This window comes from Ranitomeya variabilis, chromosome 1 (assembly GCF_051348905.1).
Source record: "Ranitomeya variabilis isolate aRanVar5 chromosome 1, aRanVar5.hap1, whole genome shotgun sequence".
NCBI lineage: Eukaryota > Metazoa > Chordata > Amphibia > Anura > Dendrobatidae > Ranitomeya > Ranitomeya variabilis.
The window spans coordinates 314,629,728-314,650,961 of record NC_135232.1 but is presented as its reverse complement, the minus strand read 5'-3'; the positions used below and the strand labels follow the sequence as shown (position 1 = coordinate 314,650,961).

Genomic DNA, 21,234 nt, shown 5'->3' with positions numbered 1-21,234 from the left:
AGACAGGGGACACCCTTGTCTCATCCCCCTTTCCACATTAAAATATTCTGATAGTATTCCATTCACTAGAACATTAGCTCATGGCCTATAGTAAAGCAATTCAATCCAATCACAAAACTTTTCACTAAAACCAAATCTAAGGAGTACACGATGAGGGAAATTCCATTCCAAGGAGTCAAAGGCCTTTGCAGTATTCAAAGACGCAAATGTCCATGGCTTCCCCTGTTTTTGGGCTATTTGAATTAGAACCTGGATCCTCCATATATTCGATGATGTTGATCTCCCAGGAATAAAACCAGATTGATCCTCATGGATGATATTTAAAATGACTGTTTTTAATCTATTTGACAATTTTTTTGTGAGTATCTTAGAATCCGAATTTAGGAGGGACATAAGGCGATAGGAACTACATTCCTCAACTGGTTTGGCTGGCTTAGGGATCACCACAACAGTGGCATCACAAAGATTGAGGAAGGGAGTCCCCTGAGAGTGCTTCAAAAAAGGTTTCTAGTAGTGCAGGGCCCATTTAGTCAATATATCTTTTGTATAGCTCTACCAGCATGACATCTGGTCCTAGTGCCTTCCCATTAGAACGTGACATTATAGCATCATGTATTTCATCCAGACTAATGTCTTTAACCAAAAGTGATTGACGCGCATCAGAAAGTCTAGGAAACTGAATATGATTTAAGCATTCATCTATTTCATCTGATGCAAGATTCAGTTGGGAACTATGAAGATCACTGAAATAGTCCTCAAATTTTTGTGCTATCTGCTCCAACTTAAGCAAAGAGATTAGTGATGGGCGAGTAGCATTGTTGCTCGTGTCTCCCCGAGCATGCTTGGGTGATCTCCGAGTATTCTGGCGTGCTCGGACCTTTCGTTGTCGTCTCGGCTGCATGATTTGCGACTTGTAGACAGGCTGAATACATGTGGGAATTCCCTAACAAAGACATTCCATATTCAAGCTGTCTAGCAGTCGCAAATCATGCAGCTGAGGCGACGAAAACAATCTCTTGAGTACGCCAAAATACTTGGAGACCAACCAAGCAACAAGTATACTCGCTCATCACTAAAAGACACAATCTTGATTTAATGTTTCTATTGGACTATATACAGTTGTGCTCAAAAGTTTACATACTCCGGCAGAATTTTTGCTTTCTTGGCCTTTTTTCAGAGAATATGAATGATCACACCAAAACTTTTTCTCTGGATCGTTGTCATGTTGGAACATCCAAGTTCGCCCCATGCACAGCTTCCGGGCTAATGAGTGCAATTTGCGTCCAGTTTTTGCTCATAACGTGCTGCATTCATCTTTCCTTCAACTTTGACTGTTTCCTGTGCCTTTGTAGCTCACACATCCCCAAAACATCAGCGATCCACCTCCGTGCTTTAAAGTACGAATGGTGTTCCTTTCATCATAGGCCTTGTTGACCTTTCTCCAAATGTAATGTTTACGATTGTGGGCAAAAAGTTCAATTTTGGTCTCATGACTCCAAATTACCTTGTTCCAGAAGTTTTGAGGCTTGTCTCTGTGCCATTTTAACGTATTGTAGGCGAGATACTTTGCGGCATTTGGCAGTAATGGCTTTCTTCTGGCGACTCGACCATGCAGTCCATTTTTCTTCAAGTGCCTCCTTATTTGTGCATCTTGAAACAGCCATACCGCTAGTTTTCAGAGAGTCTAGTATTTCAGCTGATGTTATTTGTGGGATTTTCTTTGTATTCCTAACAATTTTCCTGGCAGTTGTGGACGTAATTTTTGTTGGTCTACATGACCGTAGATTTGTTTTTACAGAGCCCCTGATTTTCCATTTGTTAATCACAGTTTGAACGCTGCTGACTGGCATTATCAATTCCTTGAATATCTTTTTGTATCCCTTTCCTGTTTTACACAGTTCAACTACCTTTTCCTGTAGATCTGTTGACAATTATTTTGCTTTCCCCATGACTCACAATCCAGAAATGTCAGTGGCTGGATGAAAGATACAAGAGTCTGTCTGGATACCAGAAACTCAACTCAGCTTTTATGCACGCACACACACTGATTACAAGCAAACAGGTCACAGGTGAGGATGTTGCCTTTAGTAGCCATTCAAACCCATTTGTGTCAACTTTTGTGCATGCCATCAGGCCAAAATCACCAGAGTATGAACTTTTGATCAGGGTCATTTGGATGTTTTGGGTTGTCATTATGATTTAAAAAGAGAAAACACATCAGTTTAACAATAAATGGCTTCACCCAAACACTAACCATGAGTAGAGAAAAAGTTTTGGTGTTATTCATATTCTCTGAAAAAAGGCCATGAAAGCAAAAATTCCGCCGAAGTATGTAAATTTTTGAGCACAACTGTATGCCAAAAATGTACTGGCTTGATTAATTTAATGAAGTGATTAAACAGAGTAAGCATGGGTTTGTAACTAATAAGTCATGTCAGACTAACGTAATTTCCCTCTATGACAGAATCACTGACTGGGTGGATCAGGAAAACGCTGTAGATATAGTATATCTTGACTTCAGCAAAGCATTTGACAAAGTATCTCACACAATCCTTATTGAAAAAATGTAATAAAAGTATGGAATGGACAAGGCAACTGTTAGGTGGATTCATAACTGGCTTAGTGATAGGACTGAAAGAGTGGTCGTAAATGGCTGCACATCCAGTTGGAAGAATGTCTCAAGTGGGGTACCACAGGGCTCTGTCCTGGGCCCTGTATTGTTCAACATCTTTATCAATGATTTAGATGAAGGAATTGAGGGTAAACTGATTAAATTTGCTGATGACACAAAGCTAGAAGGGATAGCTAATACTAGAGAAGAGAGCGAGGATTCAAAAAGATAAACTGGAGCAGTGGGCAGCAACTAACAAAATGGAACAGGGAAAAATGCAAAGTACTACATCTGGGCAATAAAAATGAAAAAGCATATAGAGAATGGGAGGAATAGGGCTAAGCAACAGCACATGTGTAAAAGACTAGTGTATACTAATAGATCACAGACTAAACACGAGTCACAGTGTGATGTAGCAGTACAAAAAGCAAATGCAATTACGGGATGTATTAACAGAAGCATAGACTCTAGATCTCGTAAAGTCATTATTGCTCTCTACTCCTCTTTGGTCAGACCTCATCTGAAATACCGTGTCCAGTTTTGGGCACCACATTTAAAAAAAAAAAACACATCAACAAACTGGAGCAAGTTCAGAGAAAAGTGACCAGAATGGTGACTGGTCTGCAAACCATGTCCTATGAGGAACGTTTACAGTATTTGGGAATGTTCAGCTTGCAAAAAAGAAGACTGAGAGGAGACTTAATAGCTGTCTACAAATATCTCAAGGGCTGTCACATTGTAGAAGGATCATCTTTATTCTCATTTGCACAAGGAAAAACTAGAAGCAATGGGATGAAACTTAATGGGAGGAGACAGATTAGATATTAGAAAAACATTTTTGACAGTTAGGGTGATCAATGAGTGGAACAGGCTGCCACGAGAGGTGGTGAGTTCTCCTTCAATGGAAGTCTTCAAGCAGAGGCTGGGATGATTTAGCGAATTCTGCTTTGAGCAGTGGGTTGGACCAGATGACGCAGGAGGTCCCTTCCAACTCTACAATCCTAGGCTTCTATGACCTAGTTCGAAATAGGTCTGTTTGGAGAAAAAAAAAAAAGCTTTCGCTGTGCCTTTTTCTGTAAGTACCGTATATACTCGAGTATAAGTCGAGATTTTCAGCCCATTTTTTTAGGCTGAAAGTGCCCCTCTCAGCTTATACTTGAGTCATGGGTCCCAGGGGGTCGAGGGGGAGCGGCAGCTGTCCATCATACTCACATGCTCCTGGCGCGTCTCTGCACGTCCCTGCTTCTCCGGCACAAACAGCTCTTCCTGTGTTCAGCAGTCACGTGGTACCGCTCATTAAAGTAATGAATATGAATGCGACTCCACTCCCATAGGAGCATCTTATGGGGCCCATCATGAACTGTATGGAGCATTATATGGGGCTCCTGATTCAATATGGATATTCAAAAACACAACCAACCGATGTCTCAATTAATTTTACTTTTATTGGTATCTATTTTTATTTTTGAAATTTACCAATAGCTGCTGCATTTCACACCCTAGGCTTATACTCGAATCATTAAGTTTTCCCAGTTTTTTGTGGCAAAATTAGGGGTCTCGGCTTATACTTGAGTAAATACAGTAAGTCAAATATTCTCTTCCCTTCCCCAGCCACAAAAGTAAAGTATCATCTGAAGGATTTCATAACATTCAGATTCCAATATTTTACAGTCCTCAGCCAGCTTCCTTTCCGCACTAGCAGATTCCCTCTTAATATAGGAGATTGTAGACTTAACACAGACTCTCAAATAAGCTTTGAACATGTCCCAAACTATTAGTTTATCTGGAAAGTCTTTATGGTCCATTATAAAAACCTTCAACTGATCAGGTATTCTGTCATGTTCTCCTATGAGAGATAGACAAAATGGATGAAAGCGAAATCTTAGGTCTATTGGGACCTGCTAACTGTAGATGTATTTCCACTGGGGCATGATCGGATATTGGTCTTGGAAGGTACCGTATTCAATTCTACTCAAGTCAGCAAATACCGCATCATTTCCAAATACATGATCTATTCTGGATACACACTGAACACCTGGTGAGCAACAGGAGAATTCCCACTTAAATGGGTGCTGCTGTCTCCATAAATCAATCCAGCCCACCTCCAAAATAAATGTATGTGCAGTAGTATTACCGCTATTAATGGGTCTGTTTGAGGGAATCATCCTATCAAATTGTACATTAAGTATCATATTAAAAAACCCCATACATAGCATTTTGGCATCGGGGAATTGTGATACAAAAATTACTGACTGCTGAGGATATCCAATTTTGCTGGCGGGGAAATATAAACATTGAGAAATACGTATGGCATCATGTCTACGAATGTATATACAAAGAGTTATCTATCCTCTGGATCTTTTTTTAACAGTTTGAACCGCCCATCTCAGAGATTTGTGCACAGGAATAGCAACTCATCTAGAATAAGAGGCACGTATGGCATGCTTTTGCCATTGCAGCTATGGTTTATTTGTTGTAGCCATCGTATTTAATGTTAGAGGAGTTTCTTGAAGGCAGACTATTTGCGCTTGGGACCCGCGTATCAGACTAAATTCCATGTTCCTTTTCCTGGCACTCACCAATCCCCTGATGTTCCAGGAAAGAAATGTAAGTGTAGCCATATACATTCCTTGCAGCTTTATGATGTAGGATTCCATTTTCCTTTGGATTATATATATTGATCCACCTCAAACCCCCACTTGAATTTAGAATATGAGTGCAGTATTTAAAGCCCATTAATAACACAGTCAGATCAAAAACAAAAAACCTATCATGGCTATGAAAAAAACAATTGGGGAAACCTATAATCTTCCCAAAACATGGACAGAAAAGCTTTCACGAGCACCAACAACTTCTGTGCATATGAAGCAGTCACAGAAATCCCTCCACCAAATCTGCCACATATGAGCAGAGCCTACAAAGAGCATTCCCAGTGAGACAAGTACACAGTTCTGATAATGCACTGTACCCGATTTTGTGTATAAAATTAAGGGATTTGATATAATTTGAGCAGTAGCATGTTATTGGTGGGGGGATATGGGGTTTTTATTACTAAACAGATTTATTACTGATCCATACAATAGGTGATAAGGTATCATCACGGAGTGCCCAATCCACTGATCCAAAGAACTGAGGTGCACCACTACTCCATACACACAGGGGACTTTGGGAACCTCATTCTTGAGATTGGTGGGGGTCCCAGTGATCACACATTATCAGGTAAACCCCTTTAAGATGCTTCATCTGCTTGATTTTTGTGGATTTTTTGGCTTGTAAAAGCAAAAAAAAAAAAAAAAAAAAAAACCACAAACACGGCAATTTCATTGCTTTTTTTTTTTTTTTTTTTACCAACAGTGGCTCTTCTGTAGAGAATTCTATGAGGGAAAAAAAAAGACATGGTATACCTAGCCTATGCGGTGGTTTGAAATATTTTAAGGGCCTAAAACTGGCTTTAAGTGCGAAACAAAAGGACACAGAAACCATTTTAAGACTAACTGCGTAAAAAAAAAAAAAAAATTAAAAAACAATTTTCCCCATTGCTTACCCAATCTGTTCAACCAGCTCTCTTGCCTGAGTGATAATGTTGGCTCCTGTATAACAAACAATTCCAGCCATCTCCATAGAATACCATCGAGCCCTGATATACATAAAAATGTTAAAAAAACACAAGTAATCCAGAATACAAACAAGCAGCAAACAAAGAATAAACATACACTATTCTATTTCTCCAAGTGTAAAAAATTAAATTAACCTTTCCCATTATCTGCTGTTTCTCCCATAGAAATGTAGGGGCTATTTCAAAATGCTGTATAATATGGCTGCATTTTTAGGGTCCTTATTACCAAAATACCCTAAACCTACATTTTGTTTTTTATTATTATTTGTTTTATTAAAGTGAACTTTTACCATAGAACCCTGGGGCTCATGTAGGGTCTAGACCACATACATGTCAATTCAGGCCTGAGGGCCAAATCTGGCCTGCAAGGAGAGTATATTTGGCCCGCAACATTGTGCGGGTCCCCAGAGTATATTTGGCCAGGGACACCAAACAGGTCTCCAGCCCGCATCACACTTTCAACTATATCAGCTAGGTGCCGATACAGTTGAAAGGAAAGATGGAGGAAGGAGCGTCAGCTGATGCTACTTCTCGCCATCATTGCCCCTCTGCATTGCAACATGCTCACTGTACCGAGATGTGCAGAGGCTCTGAAGTCAACATGAAGAGACCGGAGCAGCGAGGGAATGAGTAGAGTTGAGTAGAGTATTTATTTATTTATTTTTTAATGTGAGGCAATTATACTGAATGGAGCACTATGCGAGGCCATTATACTGTATGGAACACTGTGCAAGGCCATTATACTGTATGGAACACTGTGCAAGGCCATTATACTGAACTAGCTATTGAACCCGTTCTACGCCCGGGTGGCGAGCATTTATATTGGTATATGGCCTCCATCCTGGTATGTGCTGCTCTCATCTTGCTCTCCCATCCTGTCATGTGCTGCTCCATCCTGCGCCCCCATCCTGTCATGTGCTGCTCCATCCTGCATCCCCATCCTGTCATGTGCTCCCATCCTGCGCCCCCATCCTGTCATATGCTGCTCCATCCTACACCCCCATCCTGTCATGTGTGTGCCCCCATCCTGTCATGTGCTGCTCCCATCCTGCGCCCCATCCTGTCATGTGCTGCTCCCATCGTGCGCAATCATTCTGTCATGTGCTGCTCGCATCCTGTGCCCCCATTCTGTCATGTGCTGCTCGCATCCTGTGCCCCCATTCTGTCATGTGCTGCTCCCATCCTGTGCCCCCATTCTGTTGTAATGTGCTGCACCCATTCTGCCTGTTCCTGTTTCCATTCTGCCATATGTTGCTCCCATCTTTCTCTCTCTGGCTCTACTGCCCGAGTGCGGCTGTGCTGAGTGCGGGCGGCTGTGCGTGGCGGTGGTGAGTGCGGGCTGCTGTGCGTGACGTTGGTGAGTGCGGGCGGCTGTGCGTGGCGGTGGTGAGCGCGGGCGGCTGTGCGTGGCGGTGGTGAGCGCGGGCGGCTGTGCGTACGGCTGTGGGTGGCTGTGGTGTGTGCATGGTGGTGCTGAGAGTGCGGGCGGCTGTGCTGGGGGCCTGAGCAGGCGGGGACACCGGCGCGCTGTGGGGGTCAGGTGCCGGAGTCGCCGCTAGCTCAGGCCCCCGGCACTTGCTATATTTACCTGTCCCCCGTTCCACCGCTCCGTCTTCCGGGTCCTCTGGCTGTGACTGTTCAGTCAGACGGCGGCGCGCATTAAGCGCGTCATCGCGCCCTCTGAACTGAACGTCACAGGCGTCCGCGCTTTCCGGTGCCATTTTCTTTAAGACACGTAGTGTGTCTTCAAGAAAATCGCGCTGGAAAGCGCCGATTCCGGGAGCAGGGGGACATTCATGGCCCGGAATCGCGTCGGTGGAACGGGACAGGTAAATATTGCATACTCCCCCTCCTGGCTCGTCCCTGCTTCTCCGTTGGAGATCGCGGTGTGCGTTCAGCGCTTACGCATACCGCGATCTCCTGGGAGCGTCACTCTGTGGGGTCCAGACTGCGCCGGCACTTGCGCAGTCTATAAAGGCTTCGGACAGAGTGACGCTCCCAGCGTTATATTATAGATTGAGCATTATGCGAGGCCATTATACTGAATGGAGCACTTTTTGTGGGGCCATTATACTGTATGGAAAGCAATTCATGGCTCCATTATACTGTATTGAGCACTATGAGAGCCCCATTATACTGCATGGAGCACTTTTTGTGGCCATTATGCTGTATGCAGGGCTATGTGAGGATTACAGTTGTGGAATCAAACTGTGATAAAGACCATCACTGGTCGAAACGTATGATGGCAGATTAAAGATTTTTTTCAAGCTTTTCCAGCCAGATTGGACGCAGTTTCTTTTTTTTTCAGTTTCATAAGGTGATTAAACCACATACTTTGCCAAAGGGGGGGGGGGACTAAGGGCAATCATACCGTGCATGTGGAAGATACTGTGGTGGAATTTTTAGGTGTGGGGCTATCATTCTGTGTTTGGGGGCACGTTTGCTGTATTATACTTTATTATCTGTCTTATTCAAGGTTTTTTATTCTGTGTTATTACATATATAAATTAGGCCATATGCTTTTTAATGCTCTTACATAACATACTATTCCAATATTTCATTCTAAGATCTATCAACTAAAATGTACTTTGTTCATGGGACATCCCTTTTAAAGTTTGTTTCCATATGAAAAAGCTTGTTATATTTGATAATGAAAAGTTTCCTCCACTGTAGACTTTTTTTTAATAAATATCAAGGTTGGACTGCGACTTTGTCCAAACTTTTAATTTTGGCCCTCTGTGTATTTGAGATTGACACCCCTGGTCTAGACGCTGCGACTTTAAAATGGACCCTGAAAGAAGGGGGCAGTATAATCATCCCAAAAAATGGTCAGTTTACAAAATTGTGGGTGCACATATTGGTTGTCTGGACAACACTACAGTTCATCCATGTTTTTCAGACAAGGTAAATTCTACGACATAAAATAGAACCGTATATTCGTGAATGATGTAAAGTAAAAATGGCTAACAGGCAAGAGAACCATGTAGAATTGCTCTTTCGGATGTGAATGGCGGACATACCCCTTGCGCATGACATATCCATAGAAGGAGTTCAGGATGCACTTATGAGCCAGCTGAAGGGATTCATACAAAATCTCCATGTTCTTACAGCGCTTTATTTCGGCAGCATCCCCACTCTCACATGCAGAAGACAATTTTTTCTTCCAAACCTAGGATGGGTTATAATAAATGAAAACAGAGATTGTTTTTTCTATTAATACCATACACATGAATAATCCAGTAACAAAACCAAGATAGAGTGTATTCTGGGGTTTCTCAAACCTTTTACATGTATTGTATATACTGCACTTCGCTAGAATTCATAGCATCAGCTCTCATTGATAGAATAAAGACATTTACGGTAGTTGAAATTTGCTGGGCAAATAGTCGAACATAAGTGAATTATAAACAATAGCAAATTCTTAATTCTTGTTTCGCATCTCTACTGCTGTGTTATCTACAAATGCATAGTATTTAAGCAATGGCTACATGGAATTGAGGGAATGCTGGACTTTCAAATATGTAGGCTGCCCAGGATATTGCATATTTTGCCACTTGATAATGTGAAATTGGAAGCAAAATATTTTTTTCCTTGGGCGCTTCATTAGGGATACAGGAAACCATGGGTGTATGCAGCTACCACCAGGAAAGCTGGCACTAAAAATCACAACCAAAATACACTGCTCTAAAAAAATAAATAAATAAAATAATAAAAGGGAACACATAACCTCTTCGTGACGGAGCCAATTTTGTACTTAATGACCAAGCAAATGTTTACAATTCTGACCACTGTCAATTTATGAGGTTATAACTCTGAAACACTTCAACACATCCCACTGATTCTGAGAATGTTTTTTGGTGACATATTATACTTCATGTTAGTGGTAAAATTTCTTCGATATAACTTGCGTTTATTTATGAAACAAGAAAAAAAAAAAAAAAAAAACAACGGAAATTTGGCAAAAATGTAGAAAATTTAGCAATTTTCAAACTTATTTTTGTGCCCTTAAAATCAGAGAGTCATATCGCACAAAATAGTTAATAAATAACATTTCCCGCATGTCTACTTTACATCAGCACAATTTTGGAAACAATTTTTTTTGTTAAGAAGTTAAAAGAGTTTAAAGTTGACCAGCGAGTTCTCATTTTTCCGACAAAATTTACATTACTTTTTTTTTTTTTTTTAGGGACCACCTCACATTTGAAAAACTGCACCCCTCAAGGTGCTCAAAACCACAATCAAGAAGTTTATTAACCCTTCAGTTGCTTCACGAGAACTAAAGCAATGTGGAAGGAAAAAATGAACATTTACCGTAACTCGTTTCACAAAAAAATTTACTTTGGAAGCAAACTTTATTTTCACAAGGGTATCCGGAGAAAATGGACCACAAAATTTATTGCGCAATTTCTCCCAAGTACGTTGATACCCCGAATCTGGGGGAAAGCCACCGTTTGGTTGCATGGCAGGGCACAGAAGAGAGGGAGCACCGCTTGACTTTTTGAACGCAAAATTGGCTGGAATCAATGGAGTGCACCATGTCGCATTTGATGACTCTCCTGATGTACCTAAATAGTGGCGACTGCCCAATTCTAACTCCAACCCCAACACACCCCTAACCCTAGCCCCAGCCCCAACCCTAGGGGGTTTGTATTACTATTTTTTTTTTTTTAATTTTGATCACTGTGATAGGGTCTATTACATTAATCAAAATTAACGAATAGGAGAAATCTATTGTTGCCGGCCGGCAGATGTCGGCGGGCGTACAGTGCATGAGTCTGCCATTTTCTTGTCAGAAGACACTGATGGCCAGGGGACATTAACGGGGGATGCAGGAGGTGCCAGAGGGGCTCGGGGGACCCCATTTCTCTCTTCTCTGATGTGCTAGATCATATCAGTGGAGAGAAAAATAGGAAATCTTTTTTTGTGGTCGACGTTATTTTGTGAATAACTGATCGCAACCCTGGGGACGACCCAAATCATGTTCTCTGGGGTCTCAGCTACCCCTGGTAGCTGAGACCGCAGAGAATTTCCGACGCTGGTGGGGCGCTATAACCTTATTTCGCCATTAAAAAAGCAGCACTGAGGAATAAATACCCTTAACTGCTTCATCGGCGGTCATTAAGGGGTTAAACACACTAACTCCAAGTCAATCACAATTCTATGAAATCAATCTGTCTAGTGATGAAGCAACAATGATTTTGAATCAATTTCTCCTGCTGTTGTGCAAATGGAATAGCGAGCAGGTAGAAATTATAGGCAATTAGCATGACAACCTCTATAAAGGAATGGTTCTACAGGTGATGACCACAGATAATTTCTCTGGTCTCCTCCTTTTTGTTGTTTTGGTCACTTTTGCATTTTGTCACTGCTCTCACCCCTAGAGGTACAGTAGTATGAGGTGGTGTCTACTGTACAAACCACAGGTAGTGCAGCTCATCCAGGATGGCACATCAATACGAACTTTGGCAAGATGGGTAGCTGTGACTAAACACAGTGTCCAGAGCATGGAGCAGATACCAGGAGACAAGACCGGGCACCAGGAGAAGTGGAAGGGGCCCTAGGAGAACAACAACCCAGCACTAGGACCGCTATCTCCTCCTTTGTGCAAGGAGGAACAGGAGGAGCAGTGCCAGTGCCCTGCAAAATCACCTCCAACAAGCCACTAACATCTATGTGTCTGCTCAAACTCTCAGAAAAACTATGAGGGTGGTATGAGGGCCCGACGTCCACAAGTGGGTGTTGTGCTTACAGCCCAACACAGTGCAGGGCGATTGGAAGATTTGACATTGGCGCACACTCTTCACAGATGAGAGCAGGTTCACACTGAGCACATGTCACAGTCTGGAGACGCCGTGGAGAAAGTTTTGCTGCCTGCAACATCCTCCAGCATAACCGGATGGTAGTGGGTCAGTAATGATGTGGGAAGATATTTCTTTGGAGGACCACACAGCCCTCCATATGCTAGCCAGAGGTATTCTGACTGCCATTAGGTTCCAGGATGAAATCCTTACACCCATTGTGATACCATATGCAAGTGCACTGGGCCCTGCGTTCCTTCTAATGCATGACAATGCTAGGCCTCATATGGTTAGTTTGTCGGCAGTTCCTGCATGATGAAAGAATTGATGCTATGGACTGGCCTGCCTGACCTGAATCCAACTGAGCACAACTGGGACAAAATGTCTAGTTCCATCCACCAACGCCACATTGCACCACAGACTGTCCAGGAGTTGGCTGATACTTTAAACCCGGTCTGGGAGGAGATCCCTTAAGAGAACATCCGCTGCCTGATCAGGACCATGCCCAAGCGTCGTAGGGAGGTCATACAGGCACAGAGGCCACACACTTCTGAGCATCCTTACCTTGTCTTGAGGCATTTCCACTGAAGTTTGATCAGCCTGTAATTTGATGTTCCACTTTCATTTTGAGTATCATTTAAAATCCAGACCTCCAAGGGATATTAATTTTGATTTACATTGATCATTTTTATGTTTTATGGTTCTCAATGCATTCCACTATGTAATGAAAAGATTGACAACTGGAATATTTTATTCAGTGATATCTAGGATGTGGTATTTTAGGGTTCCCTTTTTTTTTTAGGTAATGTACAAAGGCGACTCCTCCTTAGCAGGCTACACCAGCTTACTGGCACGAAGCTACTCAATTTAGCTTAGTGTCACATAGGAGGCAAACATGGGTCTGGAGTCCCAGACCAGTTTCTGCTGACAGGTTTTTTACTTTGTTTCTCTCCTTTCTGCTCTATATGGGTAAACAAAATGAATAGCCTTTCTGTGGTAAAGACCGAGAATACAGTCTGCCAAGGGTCACACCATATCCTCTCTCGTCAAGATGACAGGGCCTTTTTGTCCCTAGTTAGCATTCATGTACTGGTGCAGATGATTTTTATGATAGTCTCCTGCCTGACTCCCACATGCTACACCTACACAATCCTCAAACAACTGAAAGCCGCATCAATTTCACTCCTTTCATCAGTTCTTGTCTAATTGCCAAGAAAGTCATACCGCCCTTTAAGAAAAGAGATCATCCTTTTCTATCTGACTCCTTTCTGGCGTCTACAAAGCCATCCTGCCAAGTCCTCATGGAGCAGAAGCAACAACTTTCTTTCCCATAACGGGGCACCGAAACCTGGGAACCTTGTTTGAGTGGGCGACAGACTCCTCATTTTCCAGGTCGCGTAGCTTCCCATTCTCAATGACCGTTTGGTAAAAGGAAATTGTATCCTCCAGATACAAAATAGAATTCACTGCCCTTTCATGCAATCATTTTTTCTATTGCTATCCTCCACTTGCATTTTTTTTTCCAGGTCAAGTCTCCTGATGTCATATCAGGCATTATTGTTACTGACTTCTCAATAATGATTCTAGGGCTTTTATTCAAACCTTTTTGTAGTCCCCAAAAGGCATATTGGTTCGCCCATTCTGGATCTAAAATCTGGTTAATTTCTTTGCTCAGTAAACATCCAAGATGCCCATATCCACATACCCATTTTTGCAGCATACCAAAAATTTCTCTGCCGTCAATAAGTCCCACTTGAAATTCATGGCACTTCCTTTTGGGCTGACCACTGCCCAAAGGGTGTTTACAAAGGTCATGGCCGCAGTCCTAGCACTTTAACGTATAATAAGAGGAATAGAGGTCCTGTTCTACTTGAACAATATTTTTGCCAAGGACCCTTCTTTCTCAGAAACCCTCGAGAGTCTGTAGATCATGTTGGACACATTGTCTTGCGTCAATCAAAGTAATCTCTGACGCCGACTCAATGCCTCATTTTCCTCTGGATGCAGTTTGGCATCGTTCAAGCAAAAGTTTTTCTTCCAGAGGACAAAATGTAAGCTCTACAAACCAGCATGTAATCTCTGAGGAATCACTTTCAACTTCGCTTTGGCATGAGTGTTCTGGGCAAGTTTGTGGCTGCTACCAATGCGATCCCATTTGCTCAGTTGCATACCAGGTCTGTACAGCTTGCTCTCTTCTTCTCTCTCGTTGAGAAAAGACTGTCTTCTCACTAGATAGCCTTTCCTTGCATCAAGTAGTCCCTGATTTTGTGGCAGGACTTTCTCTCATTTGTCTCAGTCGTTCCTGCCAGTTGATTTACAGATTGTGACCCCAGATGCCAGAATGCTAAGTTGGATAGTGATCTTCCAGATGTTTGCAATGCAGGGTCGTTGGAAGTGCCAAGGAAGCCATAATTCCCATCAACTTAAGGTACCTTCACACGAAACGACTTTGTAACGATATCGCTAGCGATCCGTGACGTTGCAGCATCCTCGCTAGCGATATCGTTTAGTTTGACACGCAGCAGCGATCAGGATCCTGCTGTGATGTCGCTGAATAAAGTCCAGAACTTTATTTGGTCGTCCGATCGCCGTGTATCGTTGTGTTTGAAAGCAAAAGCAACGATACCAGCGATGTTTTACACTGGTAACCAGGGTAAACATCGGGTTACCAAGCGCAGGGCCGCGCTTAGTAACCCGATGTTTACCCTGGTTACCAGCGTAAAAGTAAAAAAAAACAAACAGTACATACTCACCTGCGCGTCCCCCAGCGTCTGCTTCCTGACACTGACTGAGTGCCGGCCCTAAAGTGAAAGTAAAAGCACAGCGGTGACGTCACCGCTGTGCTGTTAGGCCCGGAGCTCAGTCAGTGTCAGGAAGCAGACGCTGGGGGACGCGCAGGTGAGTATGTACGGTTTGTTTTTTTTACTTTTACGCTGGTAACCAGGGTAAACATCGGGTTACTAAGCGTGGCCCTGCGCTTAGCAACCCGATGTTTACCCTGGTTACCCGGGGACCTCGGCATCGTTGGTCGCTGGAGAGCGGTCTGTGTGACAGCTCCCCAGCGATCAAACAGCGACGCTGCAGCGATCGGCATCGTTGTCGCTATCGCTGCAGCGTCGCTTCGTGTGAAGGTACCTATACTGGAAAGCTGAGCAATTAGTCTGGCCCTTTTTAATTGGCAGGATTAACTGTTGGCTTTCCACTCAATTCAGTTTGACAACAGCACTGATGTGATAAATATCAATCATAAAAAAGGGACTATTCTAACAATTGAGGATGTCTTACAGATTCTCGACTTGGAAAAACAGAATTCTGGCAATTTTAACAGTGAACATACCGGGAGTAGACAATGTGCCTGTAGATTTTCCAAGTCCTAAGGGACTAACAGCAGGACAGTGGTCCCTGTAAATGGCTATTCAACCAGATCTGCATACAATGGGGCTCAATACATCAACTTGATGTCATCAAGATACAACCACAAAGTTCTTCATTTTTCATCCAAATCACCTGACTCTAGCGATTCCATGTTCCCAGTTTTAGCTCATCTGTTTCCTTCTCTACCTCTGCTACCAAAGTTACTCAAGTCAAGTCAGAAACAATTCCAGTCATCTTAGTGGCCCCACACTGGTCCAGAAGACAACAGCATGCGGAAATTGTAAACCCTCCTCATAGATGTCCTGTGGAGACTTCTGCCTCATCCAGACCTACTTTACCAGTCCCCCTCTCTTCCACCTGAATTCAGGGTCAGATAGTTTAATTGCATGGCTGTTGAAGCCACAGTTCTAGAGTCCACAGTCTTATATGATCAGGTAATGCAGACCATGATCAAGGCACGGAATTCCTCCTCATCTTGTATTTACCACTGTACCTGTAAAGCCTTCTTATTAATGCAAAATTCATGAAATTGGCCATATGCTTTTCCTCTACAGTCAGGCGTTGACTCTGGTTTGGCCCTCCATTCCCTAAAGGACCAGGTCTCGACCCGGTCTATTCTTTTAAAAAAAAAAAAAAATTAAAAAATTTAAAAAATCCTGCTTCAAAGACTCAAATCTGGATTTTTCTTTAGGGTATAGGGTATAGCCTACTCTGTTCTTCCTTGACAGCCTCCTTTGGTACTGTTACATAATTAGGCCAATAACCAGTTCATGCAGCATTACATGAACACCCGATTCTTAAACTATGGCTGGTCTTAACAACGAAAGCAATTGTTACATCCACTTTTTGTGTCTCCTTTTCCCTTATAAAATATAAGCTTGCGAGCAGGGCCCTAAACTTCTCTTGGTATCTGTTTTGATCTGTGTGTTCATTGTTATGCTCTAATGTCTATTGTCTATACAAGTCTCCTCTAAAATGTAAAGTGCTGTGGAATATTGGTTCTGTAGAAAATCATCATCATCATCATCTTAACCTGGTGCTCAAATTCTTACAGTGTTCTCCTTTTGAACAAATACAGAAAATGTCTATGGCTTTCCTTCCTGGAGGATGGCGTTCCGAATTGCAATCGCTTCCAGGATTCACACCTTCACCTTACTAGCTGAGGGATTTGCCTTATTCATTTGCCACCCTTGGGACTGCATTTGGAGTTCCCATGGTTCCCTTTGTTTCATTGGGGACACAGCACCCATCCTTTTAGCCTTTTGTTGCCTTGTTGGAGGTAATTAATGGTTTATTTTCTTTGTATTTTCTCTGTTTCTTCTACTGTTTTCTAGCTAAGGCCTCTTTCACACTTCCGTCGGTACAGGTCCGTCCCAATGAGTCGGGCTGACGTACCGACGGACGTTGTGAAAGTTTTGCACGACATGGGCAGCATATGCAGTTTTTCGACGCATCCGCTGCCCATTCTGTAGTCTGGGGAGGAGGGGGCGGAGTTTCAGCAGCGCATGCGCGGTCGAAAATGGTAGACGCAACGTACAAAAAAAGTTACATTGACCTTTTTTTTTTGTGATGACTGTCCGCCAAAACACGACGGATCCGTCGCATGACGGACGCGACGTGTGGCAATCAGTCGCAATCCGTTGCTAATACAAGTGTATGGGCAAAAAACGCATCCTGCGAGCAAATTTGCAGGATCCGTTTTTTGCCCAAAACGACGGATTGCGACGGATTGCAAAAAACGGAAGTGTGAAAGAGGCCTAACTGAATAGATTGGAGCTTGTAGGTGGGTGTAGTCTGCTGTGCAGCAACCAACTTTCTTTTGCTTGATTTAGCGTCAGCCTCCTGGTGGAAGTAGCATATACCAATGGTTTCCTGTGTCCCCTAATGAAAGCTATGTGAAAGCAATTTTATGGCAAGTTTCAAAAATCCTCATCTGCCATCAATGCTTCCAAAAAAAAACTTGACAAGGCACAAATTAATTGATTTCTCATTTGGATGCAAACAGATCATACCTTGTGCAGTCCTTTGAACTCATATCTGCGATCTCTGAACGCTCGTACAGTGTCTACATAGAAAGAATTCTCACGCTGGCAAATCGTAGTAACACGGTCTTCAAGTCTGGTGACATGGATTTTCTTGTAAGCTTTTCGGCAATAATCTAAGGAAAGGAATTTATTGATAGGGTCAAGCATGAAATATAGTGAGATAACCAGGTATGAATCTTTGCTCACCTGCCAGTCTTTTCTTTTCATATTTGGCCTGCTCCTCTCGCGTCAGTACATGAAATGCTCTTGGTGGCTGTCCAGGAAAAAGCGGGGGAAACTTCTCAGATTCTAGCTGTTGCTGTATACGATGATACTCACTACGGCTGGCAGGCACTGCATATAAGAAGGGAAATTTTTTTTTATCAATTATTTGGTTATAAGACAGAAGACAGTTGCTGCTGATACAAATCTATGTAAATTGGCGGAGGAGGGAGGAGCTCTGACTCTAGCTCCTCCCTCCCCGCTACATAGTATCTGGTCAGTAACAACTGTCATCTTTTATGTAAGGCAGGGCTCCTCTCTCCCATCAAGATAAGATTCTATCAGTAGCCTCTGCCACCTTCTATGTCAGCAATGTAATAATCTTTTCTCACTTGAATACAGATTTCACCAGTGAATTGAGAATTTTTTATAATGAATAACCAGTCAAGGTAGAGAAAGAAGCAGATGATTTCTCTGATATATGCTATCACAAATTCTTATTTTCAAGTGAATTAAAGAAAAATTAAAACAGACTGTTCTTTAAGTTTACTGTAATTAATACAAATATTAATATTTCTGTGAATGTCCTGCATACTTGCTGCCATTCATTTAATATCATCAGGTTATTCATAGTATTTGCTCAAGTGCCAAATACACGAGTTACACTAATCCAGGGGTGTAGACACTATATAGACATACCAGATTTATAACAGCACAGACTCATTTTCTAAGATTACATAAAAGATAGGCTTCAATCAAGTTATATTATTGGAAGCTGTATGGACTTTATAAATTAAATCTACAAGAAAGCGCTGACATCTCATGTGATGATAACCTGAAATCCAAGTCTCTAACGGCCAGTTTGAGTCAGTTACATCTACTGTCTGCAGACGCCAATAATTGCTTCTGTTACGCAAGGCAATAAAAAATCAAAACTCAGTCTTCATTAACAGAATATGTTCTTGGAGGTTACATAAAAATATAATTGAATAAAAGTTTTACATTTGGGAAAAGTGCAAAATTAATAGGTAATGCCTTAAAGTAAATCTTCAGCAAATTTTTCTTAACATAAAATGCTAACTGAGCAATACGAAGTGTAATTTGTTTCATCCCAGCTCAGTCGGCTCAATACATTGTGGTGCTTTTTCTTATGGACAGCTATGTTATGTGATCCACAGTAACACTATTAGGGCTTGTTTCCACTTGCGAGATATACGTCCGTGTCTCGCATGTGAAAACTAAGCTCTGGAGCCAGCACTTAGAAGCGGTGCGTGCAGCTCCATGTGTTGCTATGCAGCCGCACACTCTGCTCCGGAGTGCCGGCTCCAGAGCTTGGTTTTCACATGCGAGACTCGGCCGTATATCTCGCAAGTGGAAACAAGCCCTCAGTCTAAGGCCACGTTCACATGTTCAGTATTTTGCATCAGTATTTGTCAGACAATATCAGGAGTGGGTGATAAGTGCAGATGTGGTGCATGTGTTTCTAGTATACTTTTCCTCTCATTGTAAACCAAAATCAGGAGTGGAACAAATACTGATGTAAAATACTAACCAAATACTGAACGTGTAACGGTGGCCCAATGCATACTCTCTGGGGTAAACTACAGGTTGACATCACCCAAATTTCTACCTCCAGCTCACTCTCCTCCCTACTAAGCTTTGCTATCTTTGTTTCTCTGTATGTCCCAATGCAGTGCTGTGTAAAGAATCTAAATGAGTAGTGATGGGCGAGCACTAAAATGATCGGGTCGAGCAGATTGGAATACTCGGGTACTCGGCCAGAACAACGAGCCCAATGTAAGTCTATGGGAGACCCAAGTATTTTTCCGCTATCCCCCCAGGGGTCCTTTTAAGGTCTAAAAACGTCTGAAAATAATGGAAACACTGCTCAAAAGACACAGGCACCTCTCATGGGGATCGCCCCTGGAAGCATTCCTGACTCCTAGTTCCTTAATCATTTTTTTCCCGAGATTCATGCCATTTTTCCCGGTGCCACAAAAAAACACACGAAAACTAAACCAAAACGGGTTTTGCTTGGAAATATGTCAAGGTACATCCTTTGCAGGTTAAGGACTTGCCTGTAAGGCCAAATATTTAACCCCAGACCGAAAATTTCCTCTCCCATTTAGGCTTAGTTCAGACGCTGCGTTTTTGAAGCGTTTTTCAACTTTAACATTGCTTTCAACCACTACAAATGCATTCACTGGGAAATGTCATTGTAACATTTAACAACCCTAGCTGGCCATGTGGTGTGTGACACATAAGCAGACCCATCTTGTTTCATTTACTGTACGAAGGAGGGACTCGAAGCCACAGAGCCCATTTTTACTGGTGCATCAGGCGGCATTAATCTTCTTAAAGGGCCATTATTAAACAGTGGGTCTCCTAAGCTGTTGTAGCCTATGCTGTGAGTGGATGGGCTGCCAAGAATTACGATGCACCACAATACCAGTCATAAGATGTCCAGGGGGGACTCATGAAAAAGTGTTGCATTGAACTCAAGGCCTGCCCTGCTACCAATTCATATGCACCCCAATAAGCCTTTGAACCCACATACTGGATGGGCCCCTGAAAATCCACTTCACAATATGCATTTTGTGCTCCACACTCCTTTGTTTTATACATTGGCAGGAAGACGAGCCCTGCTGCATAGTCAGTCATATGCACCCCATTAGGCCTTGGAACCCACATACTGGATGTGCCAAGGAAAATTCACTCATATTTTTTAATGGTATGATGCGATGGTTCCCTCTTTGCACAATTATTTACAGGAGAATTTGACAATTTTATTTGACATGTTTTTAACACTAAAGGTTCAGATAAGGCTTTAAAAAAGGCTAATACTTACAATACAAGACAATTTTATTACAAACTACAAAATTCAAGGAATAGTATGATTGAATAGTGTGAGTGCGTACACTTTTGTATGTGTAAACACACACAGGTTAATAAGTACATATAAGGATTAAATAAATATAGTGATTACGTATATATGAAGATTAACTACATACAGTATACTTAGATCATCACCAAGAGGCTTTCAAACATCATCTGTCTGAGAAACAACACCAAGACAGAACCCCTGAGAGATTACCTACACTGCATGGGCATCCCCAATTATGCAGGTATCAGCACACTGTACATGTACAGGTACCCCAGTTTTGGCATCTGTCTTAGTCATGTTTCTCTGGTCTTATATAGTGATTTACACTATGTAGTAACTCTAGTTTCACCGAGACTTTCAAGTGGCCACTTTTCAAGGTTGGATGAAACTGAGATATCATGGAGTTAGACGTGGGGCCATAAACCCCTAGAAAATAAAAGCCACAAGGATTTAGATCAAACCACCACCGGCATAGTTTCAGTAAACCTTAATGTTTTACAATGACAAACAGCAAACATATAGAGGCTTAGAACTGTTTGTGAAGTGAATAAACAAACATTTAATCAAGCTTGTGTCACTATGACATTGTCTGTCACATCTCTAAATGTTTTAGAAGAAATGAAGCTATGTGATTATCTGAATGCATTCGGTATACAGTATTTCAATCTTGTTTACAAATCGCCATTTGTATATTCTCCATCTGT

General features: G+C 42.3%; 1 protein-coding gene across 1 annotated transcript in view; it reads right to left on the bottom strand.

The window, feature by feature from the left end:
• Nucleotides 1-21,234, bottom strand: part of POLE (DNA polymerase epsilon, catalytic subunit) — a 127,384-nt gene that overhangs the window by 46,804 nt on the left and 59,346 nt on the right. Inside the window, exons 19-22 of the mRNA XM_077297213.1 lie at nucleotides 17,632-17,778; nucleotides 17,413-17,558; nucleotides 9,248-9,396; nucleotides 6,156-6,248 (exon numbers count right to left, since the gene is read on the bottom strand). Coding sequence (XP_077153328.1) covers nucleotides 6,156-6,248; nucleotides 9,248-9,396; nucleotides 17,413-17,558; nucleotides 17,632-17,778 — 535 coding nt within the window. The remainder of the gene's footprint in view (nucleotides 1-6,155; nucleotides 6,249-9,247; nucleotides 9,397-17,412; nucleotides 17,559-17,631; nucleotides 17,779-21,234) is intronic.